Source organism: Hemiscyllium ocellatum, assembly GCF_020745735.1.
Source record: "Hemiscyllium ocellatum isolate sHemOce1 chromosome 27 unlocalized genomic scaffold, sHemOce1.pat.X.cur. SUPER_27_unloc_10, whole genome shotgun sequence".
Classification (NCBI taxonomy): domain Eukaryota; kingdom Metazoa; phylum Chordata; class Chondrichthyes; order Orectolobiformes; family Hemiscylliidae; genus Hemiscyllium; species Hemiscyllium ocellatum.
In genome coordinates this window covers 476,512-502,373 of record NW_026867477.1, presented here as the reverse complement: position 1 = coordinate 502,373, position 25,862 = coordinate 476,512, and the positions used below count along the sequence as shown (strand labels likewise).

The window sequence follows — 25,862 nt, the reverse complement described above, 5'->3', positions numbered from 1 at the left end:
GGATTGGGGAAAAGAGATAAAGAGGGGAAAAGACATAAAGAGGGGAATACAATTAAGGTAAAGCTGGATACAGATACATAGGAAATACAAGAATTGTACGATAAATTTCAGACCACATAGAAGCACCGGCATACAGAGAGATCTGGCCATATAGATCTCCAAAAGTGGCAACACAGGTGGGTAACGTGATCAAGAAGGCACACAGCACGCTTGCCTTGAGTGTAAGAGTTGGCGAGTTATGTTACAGCGATTTATTCCGTTCACATTCAGAATATTGCGGAAGGACATGGATGTTCTGGGGAGAGGGTATAGAGAAGGGTCACTAGGACATGGATAACATGGAATTGGATGCTCTGGGGAGAGTGTATAGAGAAGGTTCACTAGGACATGGATGTTCTGGGGAGAGGGTATAGAGAAGGGTCACTAGGACATGGATAACATGGACATGGATGCTCTGGGGAGAGGGTATAGAGAAGGTTCACTAGGACATGGATAACATGGACATGGATGCTCTGGGGAGAGGGTATAGAGAAGGTTCACTGGGACATTGCCTGGTCTGGAGGTCTCATTATGAGAAGAGATGGGGTAAACCTGAATTATTTTCACTGTAAAGATAGAGGCGGAGGGATGACCTCGACAAAATGATGAGACACACCGATTGGCTGGATGGGGGTGGCATGGTGGCTCAATCATTAGCACTGATGCCTCACAGCGCCAGGGAAACTGGTTCGATTTCAGTCTCAGGCAACTGTCTGTGTGGAGTTTGCAAATTCTCCCTGTGTCGATATGGGTTTCCTCCGGTTTCCTCTCACAATCCAAATGTGTAGGTTAGGGTGGAGTGGCTATGCTAAATTACCCACTGCCCAGGGATTGGCAGGTTAAGTTGGATTGTCCGTGCTTAAATTGCCCCACAGTGTTCAAGAATTGAAAGTTAGGTACATTAGTCAGGGGTAAATGTCGAGTAATAGGGATAGGGAAATGGGTCTGTGTGGATTATTCTTTGGATGTTTGGTGTTGGGCCAGATAGTCTGTTAGATAGTCAGAGGCTTTCCCCCTCCCCAGAGTGGAAAAGTCAACTACAAGAGGGCACAGGTTCAAGGTGAGAAGGGGACAGTCTGGGGGAGAATTGAAAGGGAAGATTTTTCACACAGTTGGATGCTGGATGCCTGGAATGCATTGCCATTGGATGGAGTGGAAAGAGGCACCTTAGCAACACTTAAGGTATATCTGGATAGACACATGAATGGGAGGTGAATACAGGGACAGGAACCACACATCAGCAATAAATAGCAGATCTAAGTTAGGATTAAGAATTGGCACAGGCTTGGATGGGGAGGGGGTAGGGGGTAAAGTGAACTTTCAAAAACAGGGGATACCTGTATGCTGATGAAGGGGTGGGTGGATGCTCAGGTGTAGCATAAACACTGACAGAGGCCAATTAGATCGACTGTGCTGGAGACTCAATGGGACAGAGACAAATGTATCTATTTCAGATCTAAATGCACTTCAGCCACTTCTGTGGACTGTTCCATAGGGATGGTGCAATCCCAGGCTCAGAGAGCATCAGCCCCCATTGGAAGTAAAGTGGGTGTGAGAGCGACCAGTCAGCATAAAGGAACCCCTTACCCCTCCCACTTCACCCACTAAACAGGGTTCAAGATGTGACTCTCAGCAGCGGTAACAGCAGAATCCAACCCGAATCCCTGCGCAATCTCACTTGTGAAGTTGCTGGTGTCTCCACAAGTTGCACGACTGGGTGAAGCCCTTCCCACACACTGGACAGGTGAACGGCTGCTCCTTGGTGTGGATGTGCTGGTGTTTGTGCAGGGTGGAGGAATCACAGAAGTCATTGCTCCACACGGGACAGGTGAACGGCTTCTCCCCAGTGTGGACGTGGAAGCCGAGCAGCAGGTGATACGACCGGGTGTAGCCCTTCCCGCACACGGAGCAGGAAAATGGTTTCTCCCCGGTGTGCATCCGCTGGTGCGGCAACAGCTGGTGTGACTGAGTGAAGCCCTGCCCACACACGGGGCAGATGAACGGGTTCTTGCTGGTGTGGACCCGCTGGGGGCCAGGAGGTGGTGTAACTGAGGGAAGCCTTTCCTGCATGAGTACAGGTGAATAGCCGCTGCCCGACGTGCAAACGCCAATGAATCTCCAGCGCAGATGGCGAAGGGAAACCATTCCCACACTCCCCACATTTCCACGGTTTCTCCATAGTGCAGGTGCCCTCGTCTGTCTCTGACCTTAACAATCAGTTGAAAACTCGCTCACACTTACAGCATGTGTGTGGTGTTACTGGTGAACCCTCTGATAATTGGAACACTCTCATTCAGTCTGTAAAGCTTGTTCCAGTCACTACTCTGGTGTGTGGGTATGTGAGACTCTAAGGTTCCAGTCACACTGACGTTTAAAACCTAACTAAGCAGACAGACTTTCTCCTCTTTGTTTTCAAGGTCATCAATATCCACGTCCTCGTGAATCAAGTGACTGTCAGACTTTGATGTGATATTTGGTCTGAGATTTCTGCCTCCAAATTCTTCTCTTGTAATATTCTTGTGAAGTGATTGCAAGGATCATCACAGTCAGTCCATGACAGAAAATCTAAACGTAATTCTAGTTACTGTGGAACATTCTTTCCTCTCAATCCCAAAGATCTTTGTGTAGATCTATATGTAACTGTAAACCAACAGGGTTATGGGGCAGACTGCATACCTCAACAAAGAGTTCACATGGACTCAAGTTGCTGAATGGACCTCTAGTGCAGTATTGACGTTCTTACTGAAGATCTACAATATGCTGCAGTACGGTATTACAAGCCCAGAAACAACTGCAAATCAGACAAGGTCTTTTCAGAAGTTGGACCATGAATTTCTGAAGCTGCTGCTGCTCTTCTTCTCTCTCTGAATGAAGATTGATCTTCACCCAAACTTCAACTTCCTTCCTCTGTCCAAATATTTGTGAACACAGCCCTGTTTTTGAAGGATGGCATGTTTCCTGATCATCACAATTAAAGGGGTGTCTTCCCCCTGATGTGCAAAGGGACAGTCAGTCAGGGGAGGACAGGGTCACATCTTGTGTTATGTGAAATCTGTGACAGCTGCAACAATTCATCCCAACTCCTGTACTCAGTGCTCTGACTGATGAAAGCAAACATGCCAAAAGTCTTCTTCACCGCCCTGTCTACCCATGACTCCACTTTCCAGGTGCGATGAACCTGCATCCCTACATCTCTTGGTTTGAAATCCTGCATATGAAACAGATTTGGTGCTTGTTGGTATGTGTTATTATTTGGTGCTTATCTCGACTCTAATTTGCTAGAGTCCTTCCAAGATCCCTACGTTCCATTACACTCCTTAAAGTCCTACCAGTCACCATGAAATTCCGGTCTTGATTTGACGATACAAAATATAAGAACTCACACTTATCTATATTAAACTCCATTTGCCATTAACCTTAAACCTATGCCCTCTAATTTTGGATTCCCCCACCCAAGGGAAAAGACCTTGCCTATTTACCCTACCCATGCCTCTCATGATTTTATAAATGTCTTTAAAGTCACTCCTCAGCCTCCAAAGCTCCAGGGAAAACAGCCCCAATCTATTCAGCCTCTTCCTGTAGCTCAAACCCTCCAGCCCTGGCAGCATCCTTGTAAATGTTTTCTGAACCCTTTCAAATTTCATAACACCCTTCCTGTATCAGAAAGCACAGAATTGCATGCAGTATTGCAACAATGATGGAACCAATGTCCTCGCTGAAGAAGATTTTAAAAACAACATTTATAACTACAAGCAAATCAAGTTAGTTGGGGATGACCTTCCCATAGCAGTTTGTTTTGGCTGTCCTTCATTAACTTATGCTTTATAATATATAAGAAAATATTTTGAGGGATGGGATTGTTGCTCGCATGTCCAACCATCGCTCACCATCCTTCATGGCCTTTGGACCGAGCAATTGGCTACATGCTAGAACTTAGTTGAGAGTCAACCACATTGTAGTAGGTCTGGAGTCACATGATGTGAGCGTGCGCACACATGTGTAGGGTTGTGAATGGTAGATTTCCCTCCCGAAAAGAATACTTTCACAACAATCAGTAATGATTGGACAAAAGCAATAGTTCTGGCAGCATCTATGAGGAGACAACAGTGTTACTGTTTTGAGTCCGGTGGTCCTTCAAAATTAGGCTGGATTCAAAACATTAATTGTTTTCTTTCCACAGATGCTGCCAGACCTGCTGCAGTTTCCCAGCAATTGTTGCTGATCTCCAACATCTGCAATTCATTGTCTTAGCCAATAATGGTTTCCTTGTTGCCAGTACTGAGACAAACTCTCACTTCCTGATCTTTTTATTCATTGAAAATAAAGTCCACTAGCATCCAGGATGGGATTTTAATTTTTGTTCTCAGAAAACCGAAATCTCTGGGCTACTTAACCAGTATCACTAGATCACAATCTTCCCTTCACTGACAGTGACAATCTTGTCCTAAATATTTTTCTTTATTCATTCATGGAATGTGACACTTTGTCTCCTAAAAGAACCAAGTGCCAATTCAGAGGGCAGTTAAGAGTCAATCACATGACTTTGGATCAAGAGTGACACATTCACCAAACTGGGAAAGGACTGAAGATTTCCTTCCTTAAAAACAAGGTTATTAGTGAACAAGATCGGTACTTATGACAATTGATAAGATCATCAAAGCAGCTTTATATTCCAGATACATAAATTGATTTCAAATTGCATCGGGGCCATAGCAGCATCATTTTGAAACTCCAGATGTTAAATCCAGTAACAATGCCCAAATGCCACCAACTCCCTACAATCTCTAGGCTTCCCAACATTGACTGGTCTGTAATTGCCAGTTGTATCCTTTTCCTCATTAGTATTTACTATTCAATTCAGCCCATTGAGTTGACTCTGCCATTCATTCAGATCACAATTATTCTGGTAAACATTTACTCCACTTTTCTGCCATTGTCCCATAATCCTCAGTAATCCTCAATTCGCTTACTGATTAAAACAAACACTATCTCAGCCTTGAATGCACATAACAACCCAGGCTCAACAGCCCTTTTAGTATCAAGTTCCACAGATTTACTGCCCTCAGGAGAAATTCCTATCTGTCCTAAGCATGCAATCTCTTATTTGGAGGTTACTTCCTCTGGTCCCAGACTCACCCACGTTTCCACATCTAGCCTGTCAAGTCTCCTCAGAATCTTGTACGTGACAATAAGGTTACCTCTAATTCTTCTAACTTCTAATAAGCACAGGCCCAACCTATTCAGTTCTCCTCATAAGACATTCTTTCCATCCGATATCATCATGGTCAACCATCTCTGGACTGCCTCCAATGCCAATATATCTTTCCTCAGGTAAAGGGCCCTAAACTGTTCATAATATTCACTTGTGGCCTGACTAGGGCCTTACAAAGGTTCACTATAACCTTTCTACATTTATACTCTGTTGAAAAGGCCAAACTCCCATTTGCCTCCCTATTACTTACTGAAATTGGATGAAGAGATTCGTGGATGTGATTCCAAATCCCTCTAAAGTTTTCTCCATTTAATATTCAGTTCTTCGCCTCCTGACAAACTGCATGACCTCATTTTCCCATCTGCCAAGCTTTCGTTCATTTGCTTAACCTGTCTATATCCCTCTCCAGATATCTAATGTCATCCTCACCACCTGCTTTCACATCAACTGTCTCTTCTGCAAACTTAGCAATAGTACATTCACTTTACTTATCCAAGTAATTCGTATACATATTGTAAATAATGTTGACCCCAGCGCTGATCCCTGTGGTACACCACAAGTTACAAGTTGCCATCCTGAACATGCCCCTTACCACAACTGTGGTAGTTAGCCAATCCTCTATCCATGCTAACATTCAGCCTCCAACACCCTGGGCTCTTTGCTTACTATTTCATGAGATGTGAATATCATTGGCTGTGCCAACAACTCTTTCCAAACTGACCTTGAAAAGGTGGTGCTGAGCTGCCTCTTAAATTGCTTCACAAACATGGTGTGGTCTGCAACAATGTTCAGGAGTGAGTTCCAGCATTTTGGTCAATAACAAAGAAGCAATGCGATATATCTTGCAGTCGGAATCCTGTGTTCACACTTCTCTGTTCTTGGTGGTTGAGGTCATGGCTTGGAAGATGCTTTTGAAGAACCACCACTCATGCAATCAAGCCAGGCTGACAGATTCAGACTCTGCCATTTGATTTTCCTCATCAATCTACATTCTTTCCAGCCGTGTTTCAGTCTCAAACTGCCACGCAATGCCTTCTGTCTGCTGTCCAAAGAACACCCAATCGTACAACCTCCCAGTAAAATCGGTCGTATTATACCATGACATCTTAAAATAAATTTTCAAACTACTGACATAGTGTCAAATCTTTTTTGTAATAGGATTCAATGAGCTCTCCTTCCTTCCCAAAGGTTTGTTGTTAAGTTGGTTCTGGAAGATGCCACAAAACTGGCATTTTCCTTTGTCAAAAATACAGTGAATACAATGTCAAACTACTGGGTCCACGATTTTCCTTATATCAAGCTGCTTTGCAAGCCGGAAACTTGACCAGATTCCCGACACGGATACAAAAGCCAGGCATCTGTTAAAACCACATGACCACAGGCCACTATTCTGAAGGTCAATGCACGACTGTGCCGGTCTTAGGTTGTCCCTCGCTCAAGGAATCTTACCCATCATTGGCTAACCAGTCACCTTCACTTGACCAATAAAAACCCACATCCATTTTACAGCTGTCAAGTACGGACACGGGCAGTGGTAACTGGCTTATCACTGTGATCAGTGGCCGTCGAGACCAATCGAAGCCATTTAAGAATACCAGATGATGGCTAGGAATCTCTTGAGTGAACAATAGTCTCTTGAGTCTCGAGGCATATAGCACTTCACAATCTCAAACTGCAGCATAAAAGCACAAATTTACCTGTTGTCAATTTGAACGGGAAAGAAAACAAATACACAACTAGGGGGTCTCTGCACCTCAGCCCTCACATTCTGAGGCCCGAAATGGGAAGGATTAGAAATGAGAGATACAGTTATAAAGTAAAATCATAAGTTGTCCCGCGCTTCTCTCTCAGGCATATCTCCTCCATTCCCTCTGATCCTGATCCCGTAATCTTTCCCTGGGGTGCCCCCATCACAGGCTCCTCCAGCACCGCTGCCTGGTATGCGGGTGGGGGGGTTATCCTTTCCCGTCAGGGCACGGTCAATTGTTCGTGTCACAAGCGTCCTGATACATGGTATACAACAACAACCACAGGTAATAAAGATAGCAACAGAGATGCATAAACCAAGGGCCAGCTGTCCCAGCACAGTTCCCCATCTACCAAATGTGCTATTCAGCCAATCTATGACTGGGTTGTTAACCCCTGACTGCTCAGAAATGATGCCAGTTGTTGTTCCCCTCCCTGTCGTTATCAAATCATAAGCGGAATGGCTCTTTCTTCCCTTTATAGATCAGGACACTCCCGCCTAAAATGCCCTATCTTTCCACAATAATGGCATCCTGCCTGTGGAGACCTTCATCTCTGCCCCTGTCGCTCAAACCCTCTACCAAATGCTCCTCCTTGTCTCTCCCTATCCCCTTTCCTCTCTGCCCTACATGCTGTCACCCGCTGCTCCGGTTGCTCACTCTTGGTTCCATTCTTCTCCTAATTACCTCATCAACCGCAGCGACCGTCATTTTCGCCTTCTGCTACTGTCTCTCGTCCTCTCTCTTTACAAACACTTTCTGTGCCTCTCCTAACAATTCATCTAATGGGTTTTTCCCACTCCACCCTTCTATCTTCTGTATCTTTCCCTGTCCAGCATCCCCATATAAGTCCCCTTTCTTCCCCAGTAAATAGTATATTCAAAATAGACATTAACTCAGCCCACATATACAGACTGGGCCTCAAAAATAGATCAATTTGTTCTGACAATCCTATCGGATTCTCAACCAGGACCGTCATTTCCTTTTAGATGTTCCAACCTCCCCACTGGTGAGGGGGACACACACAAACCCAATCTCCTTGTCCCCTATTGGTACTTCCCGAAGGGGACAAGTCGTTACGTTCTTCCCTTTTTCTTTCTTTTAAGAAACATTGCAATGTTCCTAGCTTCCCATATCCTCAAACACCAATTTATCAATTCATGCTTGACTAACTTTAAAGCCTGTTCCTACCTTGTAAACTTATTTATATATTTACGTCCATTTATTCAGTATTCAATATTTAAAATGTAAAATTAATAGAGTTCCCAATTTTGAAATCCACTGTGATCACCCAGTTTTAGTACCCTAATTTAGATCCAAAATTAGTTTTCTTAAGTCCTCCTGACCAATCATTACTCAATTACAATACTTTAGGTTGTAAAATAATCAGAGCTGTCTTACAAGAATTTGCCAATTCAAGTTAAAAAAAAACTTCTAATGCATGAACAATGGCCGAATCCAAGGTCACAGATAATAACCATGGAAGTTTTCGTTTTTACGACAACCTACTGTTGAACTGAAACTTCAACTGTCCTCCATATATTGCTTTTATGTAAAGATAAAAGAGATTAGTTAGAATCGGATAGTAAGGCAGTCATGACTTGTAAAAGAACAGAAATTATCAACTTTAAAAAATCATGTTAAGTTTCCATAAAAATCACATTTAAAACAGTCCTGGAACTCAAGCTCCAGGGAATAAAACTTAAACATTCAATCACCGACAAACAAATGTGCATTCAAACCAGATCACAAAGGGTTAAACTTTCTGTCAGTTGTACAGCTCTTTTCACTCACTCTCTCTCTCCTCAGGCTGCTGGGACAGATCGGCTCGCTCTCTCTCTCTTCGCTGGCTGCTGCGAGTCTCCTTACCCCTAACCCTTATTTCTCGCAATCCTTTTTCTCTAACCTTCTCTCTTGCTTTCTCTTCCCTTTTCTCTGTTTCTCTCCCCTTTGTCTTTATTACCTTCTGTCTCTCTTTATCTATCTCCCTCTTTCTCTCTCTCTCACTTCCTGTGTCGGTCTCTCTGTATCTCTGTTTCTGTCTGTCTCTGTCCCCTGTCCCTCTCCTTACCCAATGCCCCTCACTTCTAGGAATTTTAAAGTCTGTGCTACGGGGTCCTCGTTACCACCGAGTTCCACGCGTCTCCCGCGTTTATTAATTCCAAGTTCCACGCGATACCCCCACCCCTCCACGCAGGAGAATTTTTAAAATTACATAGTGTTTGGGGATGTGCAGGTTAGGGGGCATTGGCCATGCTAAATTACCCATAGTGCCTAGGGATGTGCAGGTTAGGGTGCATTGGCCATGCTAAATTACCCATAGTGCCTAGGGATGTGCAGGTTAGGGTGCATTGGCCGTGCTAAATTACCCATAGTGCCCAGGGATGTGTAGGCTAGGTGGGTTAGCCAATGGGAATTGCAGGGTTACAGGCAGAGGTCTGGGTGAGGTGTGGGTTGGATGGGCTGAAGGGCCTGCTCCTACACTGCAGGGGTTCTAAGCGTGAGATGAGGTGCTTGACGGAAACGATGGGGAAGAGGCAGTGAAAACACAACGAGACCGTTTGAAAGTGGGAGCATGACAGGAGGGGGTGGGTAAATGGGATGTGGTGAGGGAGGGGGCTTAGGAGAGAAAGAGACACAGAAAGAGAGGGTCACACACAGATACAACTGGTGAAAGTGGGGAAGATTGTGATAGGTTCAGATAAGGTGGAGGAAGAAAAGCTGTTCCCTATTCACTGATAGTGACAAGGTCAGGGGCGGCCTGAAGTTCAGGGGTTTGAGCAGGAGAGAGAGGGGGAAAACAGAGGAAAAACAGGTTTACCCAGCAAGCAGCAATATGCTGGAATCCGCTGTCACCTCAGAGAGACAGACAGACGCAGAGCCAGAGCCAGAGAGACAGAGACGGGGAGGTAATCAGATGAATGGCCTCCCTGTGCTGTGAGATCCAAAAGGAGCACGCGAGCAGCTGCCCCAGTGTTTCTGGCGGTCTGAGGCATCTCCCCCTCGCCCCATTACCGGTACCGCTCTCCCGTCCCATTGGCACCTTCCCGGTGAACGGCCCACTCTCCCAATGCACTCAAGCTGCCCATTCCCCCCCCCCGGGGGCTGGAAGAGGACGGAACAGCCCGTTCCGGAGCGGGGCTCGGGAACGCTGCCCATGTCTGCGACGCCCTTTCCGCGAAAGGAAACAAAAAGGACAACAGACAGGGGACCACCTGCATCAACGGGAATGACAACATTTCACCCTCAGACAAGGCTTTGTCAAGAGATGTACAGCACGGAAACAGACCCTTCGGTCTAACCCATCCGTACCGACCAAATATCCCAACCCAAACTAGTCCCACCTGCCAGCATCCGGCCCATATCCCTCCAAACCCTTCCTATTCATGTACCCATCCAAATGCCTCTTAAATGTTGCAATTGTACCAGCCTCCACCACATCCTCTGGCAGCTCATTCCATACACACACCACCTTCTGTATTAAAACGTTGCCCTGTAGGTCTCTTTTATATCTTCCCCTCTCACCCTAAACCTATGCCCTCTAGTTCTGGATTCCCCAACCCCAGGGAAAAGACTTTGCCTATTTATCCTATCCATGCCGGTCATAATTTTGTAAACCTCTATAAGGTCATCCCTCAGCCTCCGACGCTCCAGGGAAAACAGCCCCAGCCTGTTCAGCCTCTCCCTGTAGCTCAGATCCTCCAACCCTGGCAACATCCTTGTAAATCTTTTCTGAACCCTTCCAAGTTTCGCAACAGCGGGAAGACCCAGAAATGGAAAAGACTGAAGGGGGAAGTCAGCGGTAAATCTTTTGAAGAGGTTACAAAGGAGAGACCTCTGTCTGCAGCGGGAATGACCCCCACAGTAGCAGGTCGAGGTGGACGGCATTTAAGGAGAAGCTGGTTACAGACGTCAGGGAGAAAGGAACTGAAGGGAATGCTGCTGTAAGGGAAATCAAGTGTGAGCAAGTGAAGGGGAGGTGCGTAGAGGCTCACATGGGTCAGAAATACTGAGAGAGACCAGTTGAGCTGAAGGACCTGACTGGAGACTCAATGGGACAGAGAGTGAAATCTTGGATCCACCTGCAAGAGAAGGAGAAACACGTGATTTACCTTCCAGGATTAAGCAAGTCCCGCAGATTCTGCAGATCACTTTATTGGTCACAGCACTGAGTATAGGGGTTGGGGTCTGGACAGGACGTTGGTTAGGCCACTTTTGGAATACACAGGAACCTCGATTATCCAAAGGACACATGCAGGGTGTATTTCAGTCGCTTGACGATTAGATCCCTTACAGTGTGGAAACAGGCCCAACCAGTCCACACTGACCCTCCGAAGAGTAACCCACCCAGACCCATTTCCCTCTGACTAATGTACCTAACACTACGGGCAATTTAGCATGGCCAATTCACCCTGACCTGCACATCTTTGGACTGTGGGACGGAACCGGAGCACTAGGAGGAAACCCACGCAGACGCGGGGAGAATGTGCAAACTCCACACAGTCTGTCACCTGAGGCAGGAATGAAACCAGGGTCCCTGGTACTGTGAGGTAGCAGCGCTAACCACTGAGCCACCGTGCTGGTTCATCTAATTCTGGATAATCGAAGTTCCTCTGTATTATGTGCACTTCTGGTCTATCGGAAGGATGTTGCAAAACTTGAAAGGGTTCAGAAAGATTGACAAGGATGTTGCCAGGGTTGGAGGGTTTGAGCTACAGGGAGAGGCTGAACAGGCTGGGGTTGTCTTCCCTGGAACGTCGGAGGCTGAGGGTTGACTTTAAGAGAGGTTTATAAAATCATGAGGGGCATGGATAGGGATAGACAAAGTCTTTTGCCAGAACTAGAGGGCATAGGTTTAGGGTGAGAGGGGAAAGATTTAAAAAGGGTCCTAAGGGGCAACATTTTTCACACAGAGGGTGGTGTGTGCGTGCGGAATGAGCTGCCAGAGGAAGTGGTGGAGGCTGGTACAATTGCAACATTTAAAAGGCATCCACTTGGGTATCTGTGTAAGGAGAGGTTTGGAGGGATAGGGCCAATTGCTGGCAAATGGGACTTGATTAGTTGAGGATATGGAGGAGTTGGAGCGAAGGGTCTGTTTCTGTGTTGTACATCTCCACTTCAGGAGGAAATGCGCAGTCGCAGGCTCGCAGAACCACTGGATGCCAAGGGGATGAGAGCACAGCAACTGCAGTGACCCTCCCCCATCCCACCCAGGGTTCAGCCCTGGGCGGTGACTCACAGCGGCTGGCCCCGTCACTTGTGCCCCCGCTGGTGCCGCAGCAGGTGCTGAGAGGAAGCGAAGCCCCTCCCGCAGACGGGGCAGGTGAAGGGCCGCTCCCCGGTGTGGACCTGCTGGTGTGAGAACAGGTGGGACGACTGGGTGAAGCCCTTGCCGCAGACGGAGCAGGTGAAGGGCCGCTCCCCGGTGTGAAGCCGCTGGTGCCGCAGCAGGGTGGACGAGTGAGAGAAGCTCTTGCCGCAGACGGAGCAGGTGAAGGGACGCTCCCCGGTGTGAAGCCGCTGGTGCCGCAGCAGGGTGGACGAGCGGGTGAAGCTCTTGCCGCAGACCGAGCAGCTGAACGGCCGCTCCCCCGTGTGGACCCGCTGGTGGGTTAGCAGGTCGGACGAGCGGGCGAAGCCCTTGCCGCAGACAGAGCAGGTGAAGGGCCACTCCCCGGTGTGGACCTGCTGGTGCTGCAGCAGGTTGGACGACTGGGTAAAGCTCTTGCCGCAGACCGAGCAGCTGAACGGCCTCTCCCCGGTGTGGACCCGCTGGTGGGTCAGCAGGTGGGAGGAGTCGGTGAAGCCCTTGCCGCAGATGGAGCAGGTGAAGGGCCGCTCCCTGGTGTGGACCCGCTGGTGGGTCAGCAGGGTGGACGACTGGGTGAAGCACTTGCCGCAGACGGGGCAGGTGAAGGGCCGCTCCCCGGTGTGGAAACGCTGGTGGGTCAGCAGGATAGACGACTGGGTGAAGCCCTTCCCGCACTCGGAGCAGCTGAACGGCCTCTCCCCAGTGTGGACACGGCGGTGGATCTCCAGCACGGAGGGGGAGCGGAATCCTTTCCTGCAATCCCCACACTTCCATGGTTTCTCCATGGCGTGCGGAATGCCTCCTGAGACTTCCTTTCCCCACAGTGGGCAAACTGGCTCAGGCACGTGCCCCTGTGGTTCAGGTAAAGATGATACTTTAAGAGCCTACTGAAGCAGACAAAAACGTTCAAAGAATTTGCCCCTTCTGGACTGAAAGAGGGACGTCTCTCCTGTCCCACGAATCAAGGGGCTCTGTCAGACCTTCACATGGTACTCCATTGGGGAGCTCTACCTGCAAAGCTGCTCTTCTCATATCCTGTGAAAAAGGGGATTACAAAAGTCATTGCTGCCTGCACATGACAGGAATTTAGAACAGATCATTCTAGTTTCTGTAGAACTTCCCTAAAACAATCAAGTTACAATATGCAGATGCCAGTGTTGGGCTGGGGTGTACAAAGGTAAAAAAAAAATCACACATCACCAGGTTGTAGTCCATTAGATTTGTTTAGAAGTTCGAGCTTTCAGAGCTCTGCACCTTCATCAGGTAGCTAGTAAAACCTCCAGGCGAAAAAGACAGCAGATGCTGGAGATCAGTGTGGTGCTGGAAAAGCACAGCAGGTCAGGCAGCATCCGAGGAGTAGGGAAAAAAAAATCGACGTTTCGGGCAAAAGCCCTTCATCAGGAATGAGGAAAGAATGAGGACACTTTCCTCATTCCTGAAGAAGGGCTCATGCCCGAAACGTCGAATCTCCTGTTCCTTGGATGCTGCCTGACCTGCTGAGCTTTTCCAGCAACACATTTTCAGCTCTGATCTCCAGCATCTGCAGACCTCACTTTCTCCTATAACCTAGAGTTGTGTGATTTTTAACTTTAAGAAGTGTTGCAAATCTCCACCCCCCCCCCCCCCACCACACACACACACACACACACACACACACACACACACACACACTTTTCTTCAATTCTCACTCTGCTGTTTCTGATATTACCCATTCCCCAGTATTGTCCAGAAAGGGACTTATTACCTAAAAAAGCTGTAAATCTCCATCCCACACACTCTTTAACTCTTGCTGTACCTAATATCCCACCTCCCCCCCATGCTCCAGCAGGGTCTGACTGATGCTCATTGACTGAGCCACACTCACCTCTTCCTGGACACAGGGACCCTCCAGACCAACACAACATCAGCTCCCCTTGACCCCCCCGCAATGGCGCATGTGCAGGAGCAACCGGTCACGTGAATCGAGGAACCGCTGTCGTCACAGAGGCCGCGCGTTGATTTGACGGACCGCCCGCCCGTGCGGCGTTCCAGCCTTTCCCATTGGTCCACCGCGCCGTGCGTCACGCGGCGGCACTGGTCTTTGTGACGCCCACGCGACCTCTCTCCTCCACTACCCTCACGTGCCCCTCCCTTAACCTTGACACGGGGAGGCATGACCAATGGGGAGCCTTGGAGGACCGGAAGGAAGGCTGGTCCTCCTACCAATCAGAGCATCCCCTCAGTGTCTGAATGCGGAAGTTGGATCATGAGCTCCTGCTGCTCTCTCTCTCTCTCTCTCTGAATGAAGATTGAGTGTTACCCCAGACTGCACCAACCTCTGTGAGTACAGCACCCTCTCTTCTCACCCCTCCTATTCCATTTCTTTTCTCATTTTGGGATTAAACTGTTGGTTTGTAGGAAGTGAAGTGAAAGGAGGTGAACTCAGGAAAGGTGCATATGCTGGATGCATTGGTCTAGATCGCTGTCTGTGTCTCTCTCGTGTCCTTCATCAGGAATTGCGGAGGGGGAGGGGGGTGGGGGTTTGGGGGTGTGGAAAGGGTGCTGAGAGATAAATAGGAAGGTGGGAGTGGGGCTGGGGGTAAGGTAGATGCAGGTTGGGGGGGGGAGGTGATGGCGACAGGGTGGAGCAGATTGGTGGGAAGGAAGATGGACAGGTGGGACAGTTCAAGAGGGTGGTGCTGAGTTGGAGGGTTGGAGCTGGGGTGGGAGGGGGGAGGGAATGTGAGGAAACTGGTGAAATCGATGTTGATGCCGTGTGGTTGCAGGGTCCTAGGCCACCTGATACCTGGAGGAAGAATGCCTCTGCATTGGGACCCTCCAACCATACAGGATCAATATTGATTTCACCAGTTTCCTCATTTACCCCCCCCCCCCCACTGCCCAATCCCAGACACAACCCTCGAACTTGGGACTGCTCTTTTGAACTGTCCCACCTGTCCATCTGCCTTCCCATCTATCTGCTCCACCCTCCTCTCTGACCTGTCACCTCCTTCCCTCGCTTTCATCTACCCATAGCATTCTCAGCTCCCTTCCCCCAGTCCCACCTCCCTCCCATTTATCTCTGTCCCTTTGGGCCCACCCCACATTCCTAATCAAGGGGTTATGCCCAAAACATCAAACCTCCTGCTCCTCTGATGCTGGCTGACCTGCTGTACTCTTGCAGCACCAGACATTTTGGTGCTTATTTGTCTGGATGTTCTGATGTGACCCATTCGCAGATGTGAAGTCACATTCGAGATAAACTCCTTCATGGAATGTGGGCTTTTTTTTGGCAAGGCCAACAATGTTTTCGTCCCTAACTGCCCTTCAGACAAGAGGATTGCCAGACTTTAGGGGGCATTTTAAAAGTCAAGCACGTGAGCCATCATATGCAGGCAGCACCAAGTTAATGCTAGCGGGTTTCCTTCCCTGAAGAGCGTTATTGAATCAAATGGGTTTTCAGAAAAGTTTCATTCTCTCAATGACTGAGACTAGTTTTCAGTTCAGATTTTAAAAAAAATTTAAATTCCCCAATGTTTGTTTTTACTGGTATTTGGACCCATGAGCCCAGATTATTTGCCTGGGGCCTCTGGATTGCTGGTCCAGTGTTGTTGTTATAACATCACTGACTCACCTGGACAGCATTGAGAGTCATACAGATGTATAGCACACAAAGAGACCCTATGTGCAACTGGTGCATGCCGAGCACATAGCCAAAATTGATCTAGTCCGATGTGCCAGCACGTCCCTCCAAACCCTTCCCATTCATATTCCCATCCAGATGCCTTTCAAATGTTGCAATTGTCCCAGCCTCCACCACTTCCTCTGGCAGCTCATTCCATACACGCACCACCCTCTGACTGACAAAGTTGCCCCTTAGGTCCTTTTTATGTCTTTTCCCCTCTCACCTCTAGTTCGGGACTCTCCCACCCCAGGGAAAAGACCTTGTCTATTCACCCTATCCATGCCCCTCATTATTTTATAAACCTCAATAAGGTCACCCCTCAGCCTCCGATGCTCCAGGGAAAACAGCCCCAGCTTATTTAGCCACTCCCTGTAGCTCAAACCCTGGCAACATCTTTGTAAACATTTTCTGAGCCCTTTCAAGTTTCGTTTAACTGAACAGTAAAAGTCATACTGGACAGGGATATATCATAGTGTTACTGTGCAATATGTATTTATTTACGGCTGTATAAATTTGATTTATAATTATTTCTAGTTATATCATAGTGTTGTAGCCATGTTATGTATTCCAAGTTTGGGAGAAGATTTGTAGCTCGGCTGCTCGTTGTTGTGGTTCTGTTTGCCGAGCTGGGAATTTGTGTTGCAGACGTTTCGTCCCCTGTCTAGGTGACATCCTCAGTGCTTGGGAGTCTCCTGTGAAGCACTTCTGTGTTGTTTCCTCCGGCATTTATAGTGGTTTGTCTCTGCCGCTTCCGATTGTCAGTTCCAGCTGTCCGCTGCAGTGGCCGGTATATTGGGTCCAGGTCGATGTGTTTATTGATTGAATCTGTGGGTGAGTGCCATGCCTCTAGGAATGCCCCTTAAACATTTATAAGGTTAACCCTCAGCATCCAATGTAGAGAAAGTGAGACCTGCAGCTGCTGGAATCAGAGTCGAAACGTTTGGGGTTGGAAAAGCACAGCAAGACAGGCAGCATCTGAGGACCAGGAGAATTGACATCTCAGGCCCGAGCCCTTCATCAGGAATGATGTGTGGATGTACAAAGAGGCCTCAGCGTCCTTCTACACCAGTCACTGCCAGTTGTCAGACAAGTGCAGCAAGCAATCAGCAAGGCAAGTGGTATAAATCACAAAATGAACTGGGATTAGAAGTGGGGATGTCTTCCTGCAGTTAGGGGGGTTATTGAATATATTCAAGGCTGAGTTCCTCTGATTTTTGAACAAAGTGTGGATATTTATGTTGTGTGGTTGAGGTGGGGGTTTTTTTTTGAGTGATTTGTGTGTTAGAAGCAGGTACAAGGCAAGAAAATGGTTTTAAGACCACAACAGAACAGTTACGGTCAGACAGCACAGAAACGGACCCTTCAGCCCAACTATTCCACGCTGAGTATGTTCTCAAACTAAAGTAGTGCCACTTGCTAGTGTTTGGCCAGTATCCCCCCGCACCTTCCCTATTCATGTACTTCTCCAAATGTCGGTCAAACGTTGTATCTGTCCGTGCATCCACCACTTCCTCTGGATATTCATTCCATACATGAACCACTCTCTGTTTATAAAAACCTTGTCCCGAATCGGTCCACGCCGTGAATTCATTTGCAGCAACCGAAAGGAAAGGGAAGTGAAAGATTGAATCCAAGAATGAAAATAAAAGGAAAAGGAGTTGAGAAGAGTGTGCCGTACTCACAGATGGGTGACGGAGTAAGGAGGTTACAGTCTGGAGCAAACTCAATCTTCATTCAGAGAGAGGAGCAGCAGCTTCCGAAGCTCGTGTTCCAACTTCTGCATTCAGACAATAGGAAGGCTCTGATTGGCAGGAGGACTGGTATCCTTCCGGTCCTCCAGGGCTTCCGATTGGTCCACCAAAAGAAAGCCGTGACGCATGCTTTGCGAGGAGCATGCGCAGTTTCATCCTCGTAACGGCGAGCGTGCGCAGTACGCTCTCTGGAGATGCTGTTACTGACAGAATTGAAGTGTCCAAATGCCAAGAGAAGTAAAAAAAGAGGTGAGATGCACCCTTTCTTCCCCCCTGTGATATTTACCTTTCCTACACGCCCCATGACTTTATAAATCGAAATAAGGTTACCCGACAACTTGTGGTCGTCGATAGGGCGACCAGAAGTGTACTCAGTACTCTACCCGTGGTCTCACCAATATCCTGTACAACATCAACGTGATGTCCCACCTCCTGCACTGAACGGTGTGAACAATGAAGGAAAGTGTGCTAAACGCCTCCTTCACCACCCTGTCTACCAATGATGCAACTTCCAAAGAACTATGTCCCCAATTTGGAGATGCCGGTGTTGGACTGGGGTGTACGAAGTTAAAATTCACACCACACCAGGTGATACTCCAACAGGCTCATTTGCAAACATAAGCTTTTGGAGCGCTGCTCCTTCATCAGGTGGTTGTGTCTTATGATCCTGTTCAACAAACATCCCATGAAGGAGCAGCGCTCTGAAAGCTCGTGCTTCCAAATAAACCAGTTGGACGATAACCTGGTGTTGAGAAATGTTTAATTTTATGTACCTGAACCCCTCCCCCACCGTGTCTCTGTTCTCCAACATCTGCGGAACTCTCCTGCGCGCATTTATAGGAAGAGAAACCTACCCAGGTTAGCTTGCGCTACACCAGCTTCCGGGTCCACTCCGCGCTTTTTTGCAATAAAGGCGCGCAGGAGAGTCCCGGAGATGTGACTTGACTCTAAGTCTCCCCAATGTTATAGAGATCGCATCGGGAGCAATGGACACAAAAAAGTTACATTGATGGATGCACCGGTGCAAGTCTTCTTACTGCTGCAGCCCGGGTTCGATTCCCGGGCAGCGAGGCCATTTTCAGCAGAGCTACACGGGCGGCTTTATGTCTCCCTGGTAGTCTAGTGGTTAGGATTTGGCGCTCTCACCGCCGCGGCCCGGGTTCGATTCCCGGTCAGGGAAGCAGTTTTTAGCTGGCCTACGGGCTGTCCATTCTTCTGAAATGCGCTTTACAGTTGTTTATTGATCTTCACCGTACCTGGGTGCTGCAGTGTGATGTAGCTCGTTCAAATAGCATCCTGATGCAGATTTGTTTGCATGTGTTGGGATGATTGCTTCTGCAGCTACAAACGAGTGAACAGTCTTCACTCTCTCGACGGAGCAGGTCGGGGCTGCTTGGCAGTGTCTGTTTGTAGACGCGGTTACGTGTGTTTTACAGTTTAAATTTAATTTTTCTTGTATCCATCAATGTAAGTTTTTGTGTCCATTGCTCCCGATGCGATCTCTATAACATTGGGGAGACAGGAGAGTCAAGTCACATCTGCGGAACTCTCCTGCGCGCATTTATAGGAAGAGAAACCTACCCAGGTTAGCTTGCGCTACACCAGCTTCCGGGTCCACTCCGCGCTTTTTTGCAATAAAGGCGCGCAGGAGAGTCCCGGAGATGTGACTTGACTCTAAGTCTCCCCAATGTTATAGAGATCGCATCGGGAGCAATGGACACAAAAAAGTTACATTGATGGATGCACCGGTGCAAGTCTTCTTACTGCTGCAGCCCGGGTTCGATTCCCGGGCAGCGAGGCCATTTTCAGCAGAGCTACACGGGCGGCTTTATGTCTCCCTGGTAGTCTAGTGGTTAGGATTTGGCGCTCTCACCGCCGCGGCCCGGGTTCGATTCCCGGTCAGGGAAGCAGTTTTTAGCTGGCCTACGGGCTGTCCATTCTTCTGAAATGCGCTTTACCGGTTAGTCGGGATAGTGCAGTTTGGTGGAGCTGTGATCTTAATGAATGACGAAGCAGGCTTGCCCAAATGGTCTACTCCTGCTTCTGTTAATTTGAATCTGTAGCACTGTATTTCCAGCGGCGGGAGTTTTCCCACGGCACAAAGGAGGTTTCCTAAAATAAATTTAAACCCCTTGCTTTGCTTGAACTCAAACTGCATTGACTTGGAGGAGAGTGGGCTTTGCAAAGTGCCCTCCCCTCCACACGTGCCTCAACTGCAGGACAGCTGTCCGGCCCGCCTCCATTGTTGACGTCACAATGCGGATGCAGCCCCGTCAGTTTCAGAGTGAAACTTCCTCTCGCTGGGCAATATCTGGGAGCAAAGCAATGTCTCCCTCTTTCCATTCACCATCCTCCAGCAGCGAGGGGGGAGGGGAGGTACGGGTGGGTGAAACACTATTCATTTGTAGCAACTGGAGTGAACCCAGGGAGGGAGCAGACACTCCAAAGGTGCTCAAATACCTTCCATCTCTCTTAAAGCTATTTTCCTCGTGTATTCCCTCAGTTTGGCACGTATACAGTTTGCACCCTCGAAAAGGATTGCTCCTTTACTCATGTTCACAACTAAAAAGTTAGATTCCCAAGGAACTGGGCAGCATTTAAGGGATTGGCATATTATTAAAAAAAATGTAGAGCACCAACTGTATGTGGCTCGTTGGTCTAGCGGTGTGATTCTCGCTTCGGGCCTCCTGCTGCGTGGACGTGTGAGAGATCCCGGGTTCAAATCCTGGACGAGCCCTAGCTTCTTACATTACCTTGTGCGAAAACAGATAATCAATTTTCTCAAAAAGCAGCTTCGTTAAACGAGATCCGTCTTCCTTACTCAGGGATGGGGCAGAGCTGCCATTACAATGAACGCGGCAAGGGCAGCACTTATTCAAAGCGAAAATAAGTTTTAGTTCACACAGAGGATGGTGGGCGTTTGGAACGCGTTGTCAGCAGAGTGGTAGAGGCAAGCACGGTAGATTCATTTAAGATGCGTCTGGATAAGTGCATGAGTGGGTGGGGAGTAGAGGGATACAACACTTAGGAATTGACCAACAGGTTTAGACAGTACATTTGGATCGGCTCAGGCTTGAAGGGCCTGTTCCTGGGCTGTAAATGTTCTTTGTTCTTTGTTCTATATGATGTATATCTGATATTGTTGGCTGTTGTAAAGGTTTGTTTGAAATTATTATTCACCTTCTAATGTAATAATGGAGTTACGTCCTTTTTTGTCATTATTTTTTGTTTAATAGGCCAGCAGGAAGTCATTCAGCAATTTTACTGCCTTTCTTTTCTCAAGCAGCCTTAACATTTCATTTTCATATCCTTGATTCAGCTCCATTTCCAGCATCTTTGTAGGCAGTTTGTTCCATGTTATTGTCACTGGAATGAAGTTTTCCTCCATACATACCTAAGCCTATCTGGCTGCATGAGGGTTTTCAGGTTTCTGTGGCCTGGATAATATGTGATCAGCCGGCATCTGGCAATCTAAAGGAATTGCCACCTATGTTATGTTCATTTAACTGTACTGACAGTGATCACTTATTTTGTGATTTTTCTTTGCAGGAAGACGTGCAGAAAGAAATCTGAAAGCAAATGATGCATCAACTTCTGACAGAGCCACTTGATTCATTGGGCCTTGAATATCAGCAGCCATTCCAATCTAGAAGACATGTTTGCTTGAAAGATTTTGGACATTGGTGTGGCAGGAAGAATACTGAGACACCCGAGTGAGGGAGATTCAGTGCGCTGACTGTGAAAAGTGCTTCAAACCATTTACTCAGCTTAGGGGAATCAAACTCTCACCCCTCACGGTGGGGATAGACTGGTAATTTCAAACCCAGAACAACACAAGGAAAGCTCCTTCAATGGGGAAACCGTGGAAATGTGGGGACCGTGGGAAAGGATTCCCTTCCTCATCCGTGCTGGAAACCCACAGACTCATTCACACCGGGAGAGGCCATTCACCTGCTCAGTGTGCAGGAAGGGCTTCAGTCGGATCTGCCATCTGCAGTTGCACGAGTGGGTCCACAAGGGAGAGAAGCCATTCACGTGCCCCATGTGCGGGAGAGGGTTCACTCAGACAGCTGCACTGCTGACCCACCAGCGGCTCCACACCGGAGAGAGGCCATTCACCTGCTGTCAGTGCCGGAAAGGATTCACCTGCTCCTCCCACCTGCGGAGGCACCAGTGAGTTCACGCGCCATCGCAGGGGGATTGAACGAACGATGGCCGAGTGCCAAGTGCTTATGCACGAAACGCGATTCTCCTGCCCCTTGGATGCTGCCTGACCTGCTGAGCTTTTCCAACACCACGCTCTCGACTCTGATCTCCAGCATCTGCAGTTTTCACTTTCTCCTCGAGGGCAAGGTTGGACTTGTCTTTTATTCACTCATTCACTCCTTACAGCCTCTCCTTTGTTGTGGCCTAACTGCACATACATCAATGCAAGTTTCAGAAAGATTTTTGCAGCTTTTGTTTTGGAAAAAATAACATTCTTCGCGACTTTAAACGAAGTTTCTGAATATACGGTTTTAGTTATTCTCAATTTTAAATATCAACTATTTCCCACATGCCGTGCTTCCCAGGTAAAGTCATCACCATCCATTCTCTATCTCCCCTGAGAAAGACTTCATACAGCGATCAAAGAGGGCTGAGGCACGAGAAAGGACGATTGTGGGGGTGCAGGGGATGAGGGGGTCGCTGGTGGTGGTGGAGAAAGGAGGGAAATGGACAGGGGAACAGACTGTGGTTCAGAGGGTTGTTGGGGGGGGAGAATAGAGGGTGCAGTGTGAGGAGAGAGAATGGGCAGGGGGCAGTGAATAGGGAGAAAATGGACAGGGGGGCAGAATGTGAAGAGAGAGACGGCACAAATGCCACCTTCTCCAGGCCTGGTGTCAATGTCCCATGAACTGGAACCCACTCCTCCTACATTTCTCACAATACACGTGGCTAACGCAGTGGAACCATATCATCCTTCCAGGCCATTCACACCAACCTTCCCAACAGCATCCCACTTAGACTCACTCGATTACGCTACAGCCCTGCAGTTTCCCATGGCTATTTCCTGATGAAGGGTTTTGCCCGAAACGTCAATTCTTCTGGTCCTCGGATGCTGCCTGACCTGCTGTGCTTTTCCAGCTCCACACTCTCGACTCTAATATCCAGCATCTGCAGTCCTCACTTTCGCTCAGTAAGGGGTGAATGTTCTATTCCTAGTCTTTTAGATCTTTTAAAATCCTTCCCCCATACCCTAAGCCTCTACCCTCTAGTTTTGGAATACCTCTGCCCTGGGGAAAGGACAGAAACGTTGAGAAGCCAGACAAAATGCAAAAGAAATAAAATGTAGAGGCACAGGGAAAAAAATTGGCAAAATAAAATAGCGTCGGCATTTGTCTCCCGTATTCGCATTTGGACGCTTAATATTTGTTATGATCGGGAGGTGCCTGTGTTGGACTAAGGTGTACGTGCTCAACTTTGGACTGCTGTGCTGTATCAGAGTTGAATATTGTGGCGCTGGAAAACCACAGTAGGTCAGGCAGCAACTGAGGAGGAAGAGGGTTGACGTTTCGGGCACGAGCCCTACATCAGGAGTGACGTGTGGATAGACAAAGGGGCCTCAGTGTCCTTCCACACCAGTCACTGCCAGTTGTCAGAAAGTGCAGCAAGCAATGAGCAAAGCAAGTAGTATATCAGCGAGAGGAATTGAGTTCAGAAGTGAGGATGTCTTCCTGCAATTAGGTCGGTTATTGAATTTATTCAAGGCTGAGTTCATGTGATTTTGAAGAACGAAGAAGTTATGGGAGGAGGCAAGAAAATGGTTTTAAGACCAGTACAGAACAGTTACAGAGTCATACAGCACAGAAACAGACCACTCAGTCGAACACGTCCATGCTGATGGTGTTCTGAAACTAAACTGGGCCCACCTGCCAATGATTGGCCCATATCCCTCCGAACTTTCCCTATTCATGTACTTATCCAAATGTCTTTTAAACATTGTAACTGTACCTGCATCCAACAACTCCTCTGGACATTGATTCCTCACACGAACCACTCTTTATCTTTAAAAAAAAGGTGCCCCTCATGTCTTGTTAAAATATTTCTTTCTTCACCTTCAAAATTTGCTCCCTAATCTTGAAACACCCACACTAGGGAAAGAATACTTGCCTTTCACCTCATTTATACCTCTCATGATTTTATAATCCTCTCTAAGGTCACCTCCCAACCTCTGATGCTCCAATGAAAAAAGTCCCAGCCTATCCATCTAGATGCAGGTATGTTTATATCCAGTTATGAACTGTTCAATGCTGGTGCCTGCTTCCAATTCTCTCACTGTATCCAGGACAGCAAGAGACCATATGACATAGGTGCAGAAAACCCCGTTTTGAAATATGGATTTTGGAAAGTCAGATCAGGGCAGGATCTACACATTTAATGGGGAGTGTTGTTGAATAAACATACCTTGGAGTGCTGGTTCATAGTGGAGTCGCAGGTAGACAGGATAGCAAAAAAGGTATTTGGTATATTTGCTTTTATAGGTCAGTGCATTTCAATATAGATGTTGGAGGTCATGTTGCGGCTGTACAGGACATTGATTAGGCCACTTTTGGAATCCTGCATTCGGTTCTGGTTTCGCTGCTACAGGAAAAGTGTTACGAACTTTTGCAAGGATTTGGAAAAGATTTACAAGGCTATTGCCAAAGTTGGAGGGTTTGGTCTATCTGGAGAGGCTGAATAGGCTGGGCTGTTTTCTCTGGACCATTGGAGGCTGAGGATGACTTTATACAAGTTCATAAGGAGCATGGATAGGGTGAATAGCTAAAATCTTTTCCCCAGAGTAGTTGCGTCCAAAACTAGAGGGAATCGGTCTTAGGTGAGATGGGAAACATTTCAAGGGAACTTTACAGGCACCTTTCTTACACAGAGCGTGCTGTGTGTATGGAAAGAGCTGGCAGAGGAAGTGGTGGAGGCTGGTATAATTAAAGCATTTTAAAGGGCATCTGGTAATAGGGAGAATTGAGAGGGATATGGGTTATGTGCTGACAAATGAGACTATGTTAATTTGGGATATCTGGTCAGCACGGACAATTTGGACTGAAGGAAAGCAGAAGTGTCATTGTGAAGACTGGACTGTCAGATCAGCTCTCCTGCGCGCATTTATAGGAAGAGAAACCTACCCAGGTTAGCTTGCGCTACACCAGCTTCCGGGTCCACTCCGCGCTTTTTTGCAATAAAGGCGCGCAGGAGAGTCCCGGAGATGTGACTTGACTCTAAGTCTCCCCAATGTTATAGAGATCGCATCGGGAGCAATGGACACAAAAAAGTTACATTGATGGATGCACCGGTGCAAGTCTTCTTACTGCTGCAGCCCGGGTTCGATTCCCGGGCAGCGAGGCCATTTTCAGCAGAGCTACACGGGCGGCTTTATGTCTCCCTGGTAGTCTAGTGGTTAGGATTTGGCGCTCTCACCGCCGCGGCCCGGGTTCGATTCCCGGTCAGGGAAGCAGTTTTTAGCTGGCCTACGGGCTGTCCATTCTTCTGAAATGCGCTTTACAGTTGTTTATTGATCTTCACCGTACCTGGGTGCTGCAGTGTGATGTAGCTCGTTCAAATAGCATCCTGATGCAGATTTGTTTGCATGTGTTGGGATGATTGCTTCTGCAGCTACAAACGAGTGAACAGTCTTCACTCTCTCGACGGAGCAGGTCGGGGCTGCTTGGCAGTGTCTGTTTGTAGACGCGGTTACGTGTGTTTTACAGTTTAAATTTAATTTTTCTTGTATCCATCAATGTAAGTTTTTGTGTCCATTGCTCCCGATGCGATCTCTATAACATTGGGGAGACAGGAGAGTCAAGTCACATCTGCGGAACTCTCCTGCGCGCATTTATAGGAAGAGAAACCTACCCAGGTTAGCTAGCGCTACACCAGCTTCCGGGTCCACTCCGCGCTTTTTTGCAATAAAGGCGCGCAGGAGAGTCCCGGAGATGTGACTTGACTCTAAGTCTCCCCAATGTTATAGAGATCTCATCGGGAGCAATGGACACAAAAAAGTTACATTGATGGATGCACCGGTGCAAGTCTTCTTACTGCTGCAGCCCGGGTTCGATTCCCGGGCAGCGAGGCCATTTTCAGCAGAGCTACACGGGCGGCTTTATGT

General features: G+C 47.8%; 2 protein-coding genes and 3 non-coding genes across 5 annotated transcripts in view; 4 read left to right on the top strand and 1 right to left on the bottom strand.

The window, feature by feature from the left end:
* Positions 1-25,862, top strand: part of LOC132807201 (zinc finger protein 229-like) — a 427,695-nt gene that overhangs the window by 332,109 nt on the left and 69,724 nt on the right. The gene's annotated exons all lie outside the window — the stretch shown is intronic.
* On the bottom strand, positions 10,393-13,092 carry LOC132807192 (zinc finger protein 530-like). The gene has a single exon (XM_060821486.1). It carries the CDS (start codon positions 13,090-13,092, stop codon positions 12,250-12,252), a length of 843 nt encoding a protein of 280 aa, XP_060677469.1. The 3' UTR covers positions 10,393-12,249.
* Positions 18,831-18,902, top strand: trnae-cuc (transfer RNA glutamic acid (anticodon CUC)). The gene has a single exon. It is a non-coding gene; the product is annotated as a tRNA-Glu (tRNA).
* On the top strand, positions 19,558-19,629 carry trnae-cuc (transfer RNA glutamic acid (anticodon CUC)). Its single transcript has one exon. It is a non-coding gene; the product is annotated as a tRNA-Glu (tRNA).
* Positions 25,137-25,208, top strand: trnae-cuc (transfer RNA glutamic acid (anticodon CUC)). Its single transcript has one exon. It is a non-coding gene; the product is annotated as a tRNA-Glu (tRNA).

Coding starts and splice junctions, on each gene's coding strand:
- LOC132807192 (XM_060821486.1), bottom strand. CDS start 13,092: ATGGAGAAACCATGGAAGTGTGGGGATTGCAGGAAAGGATTCCGCTCC.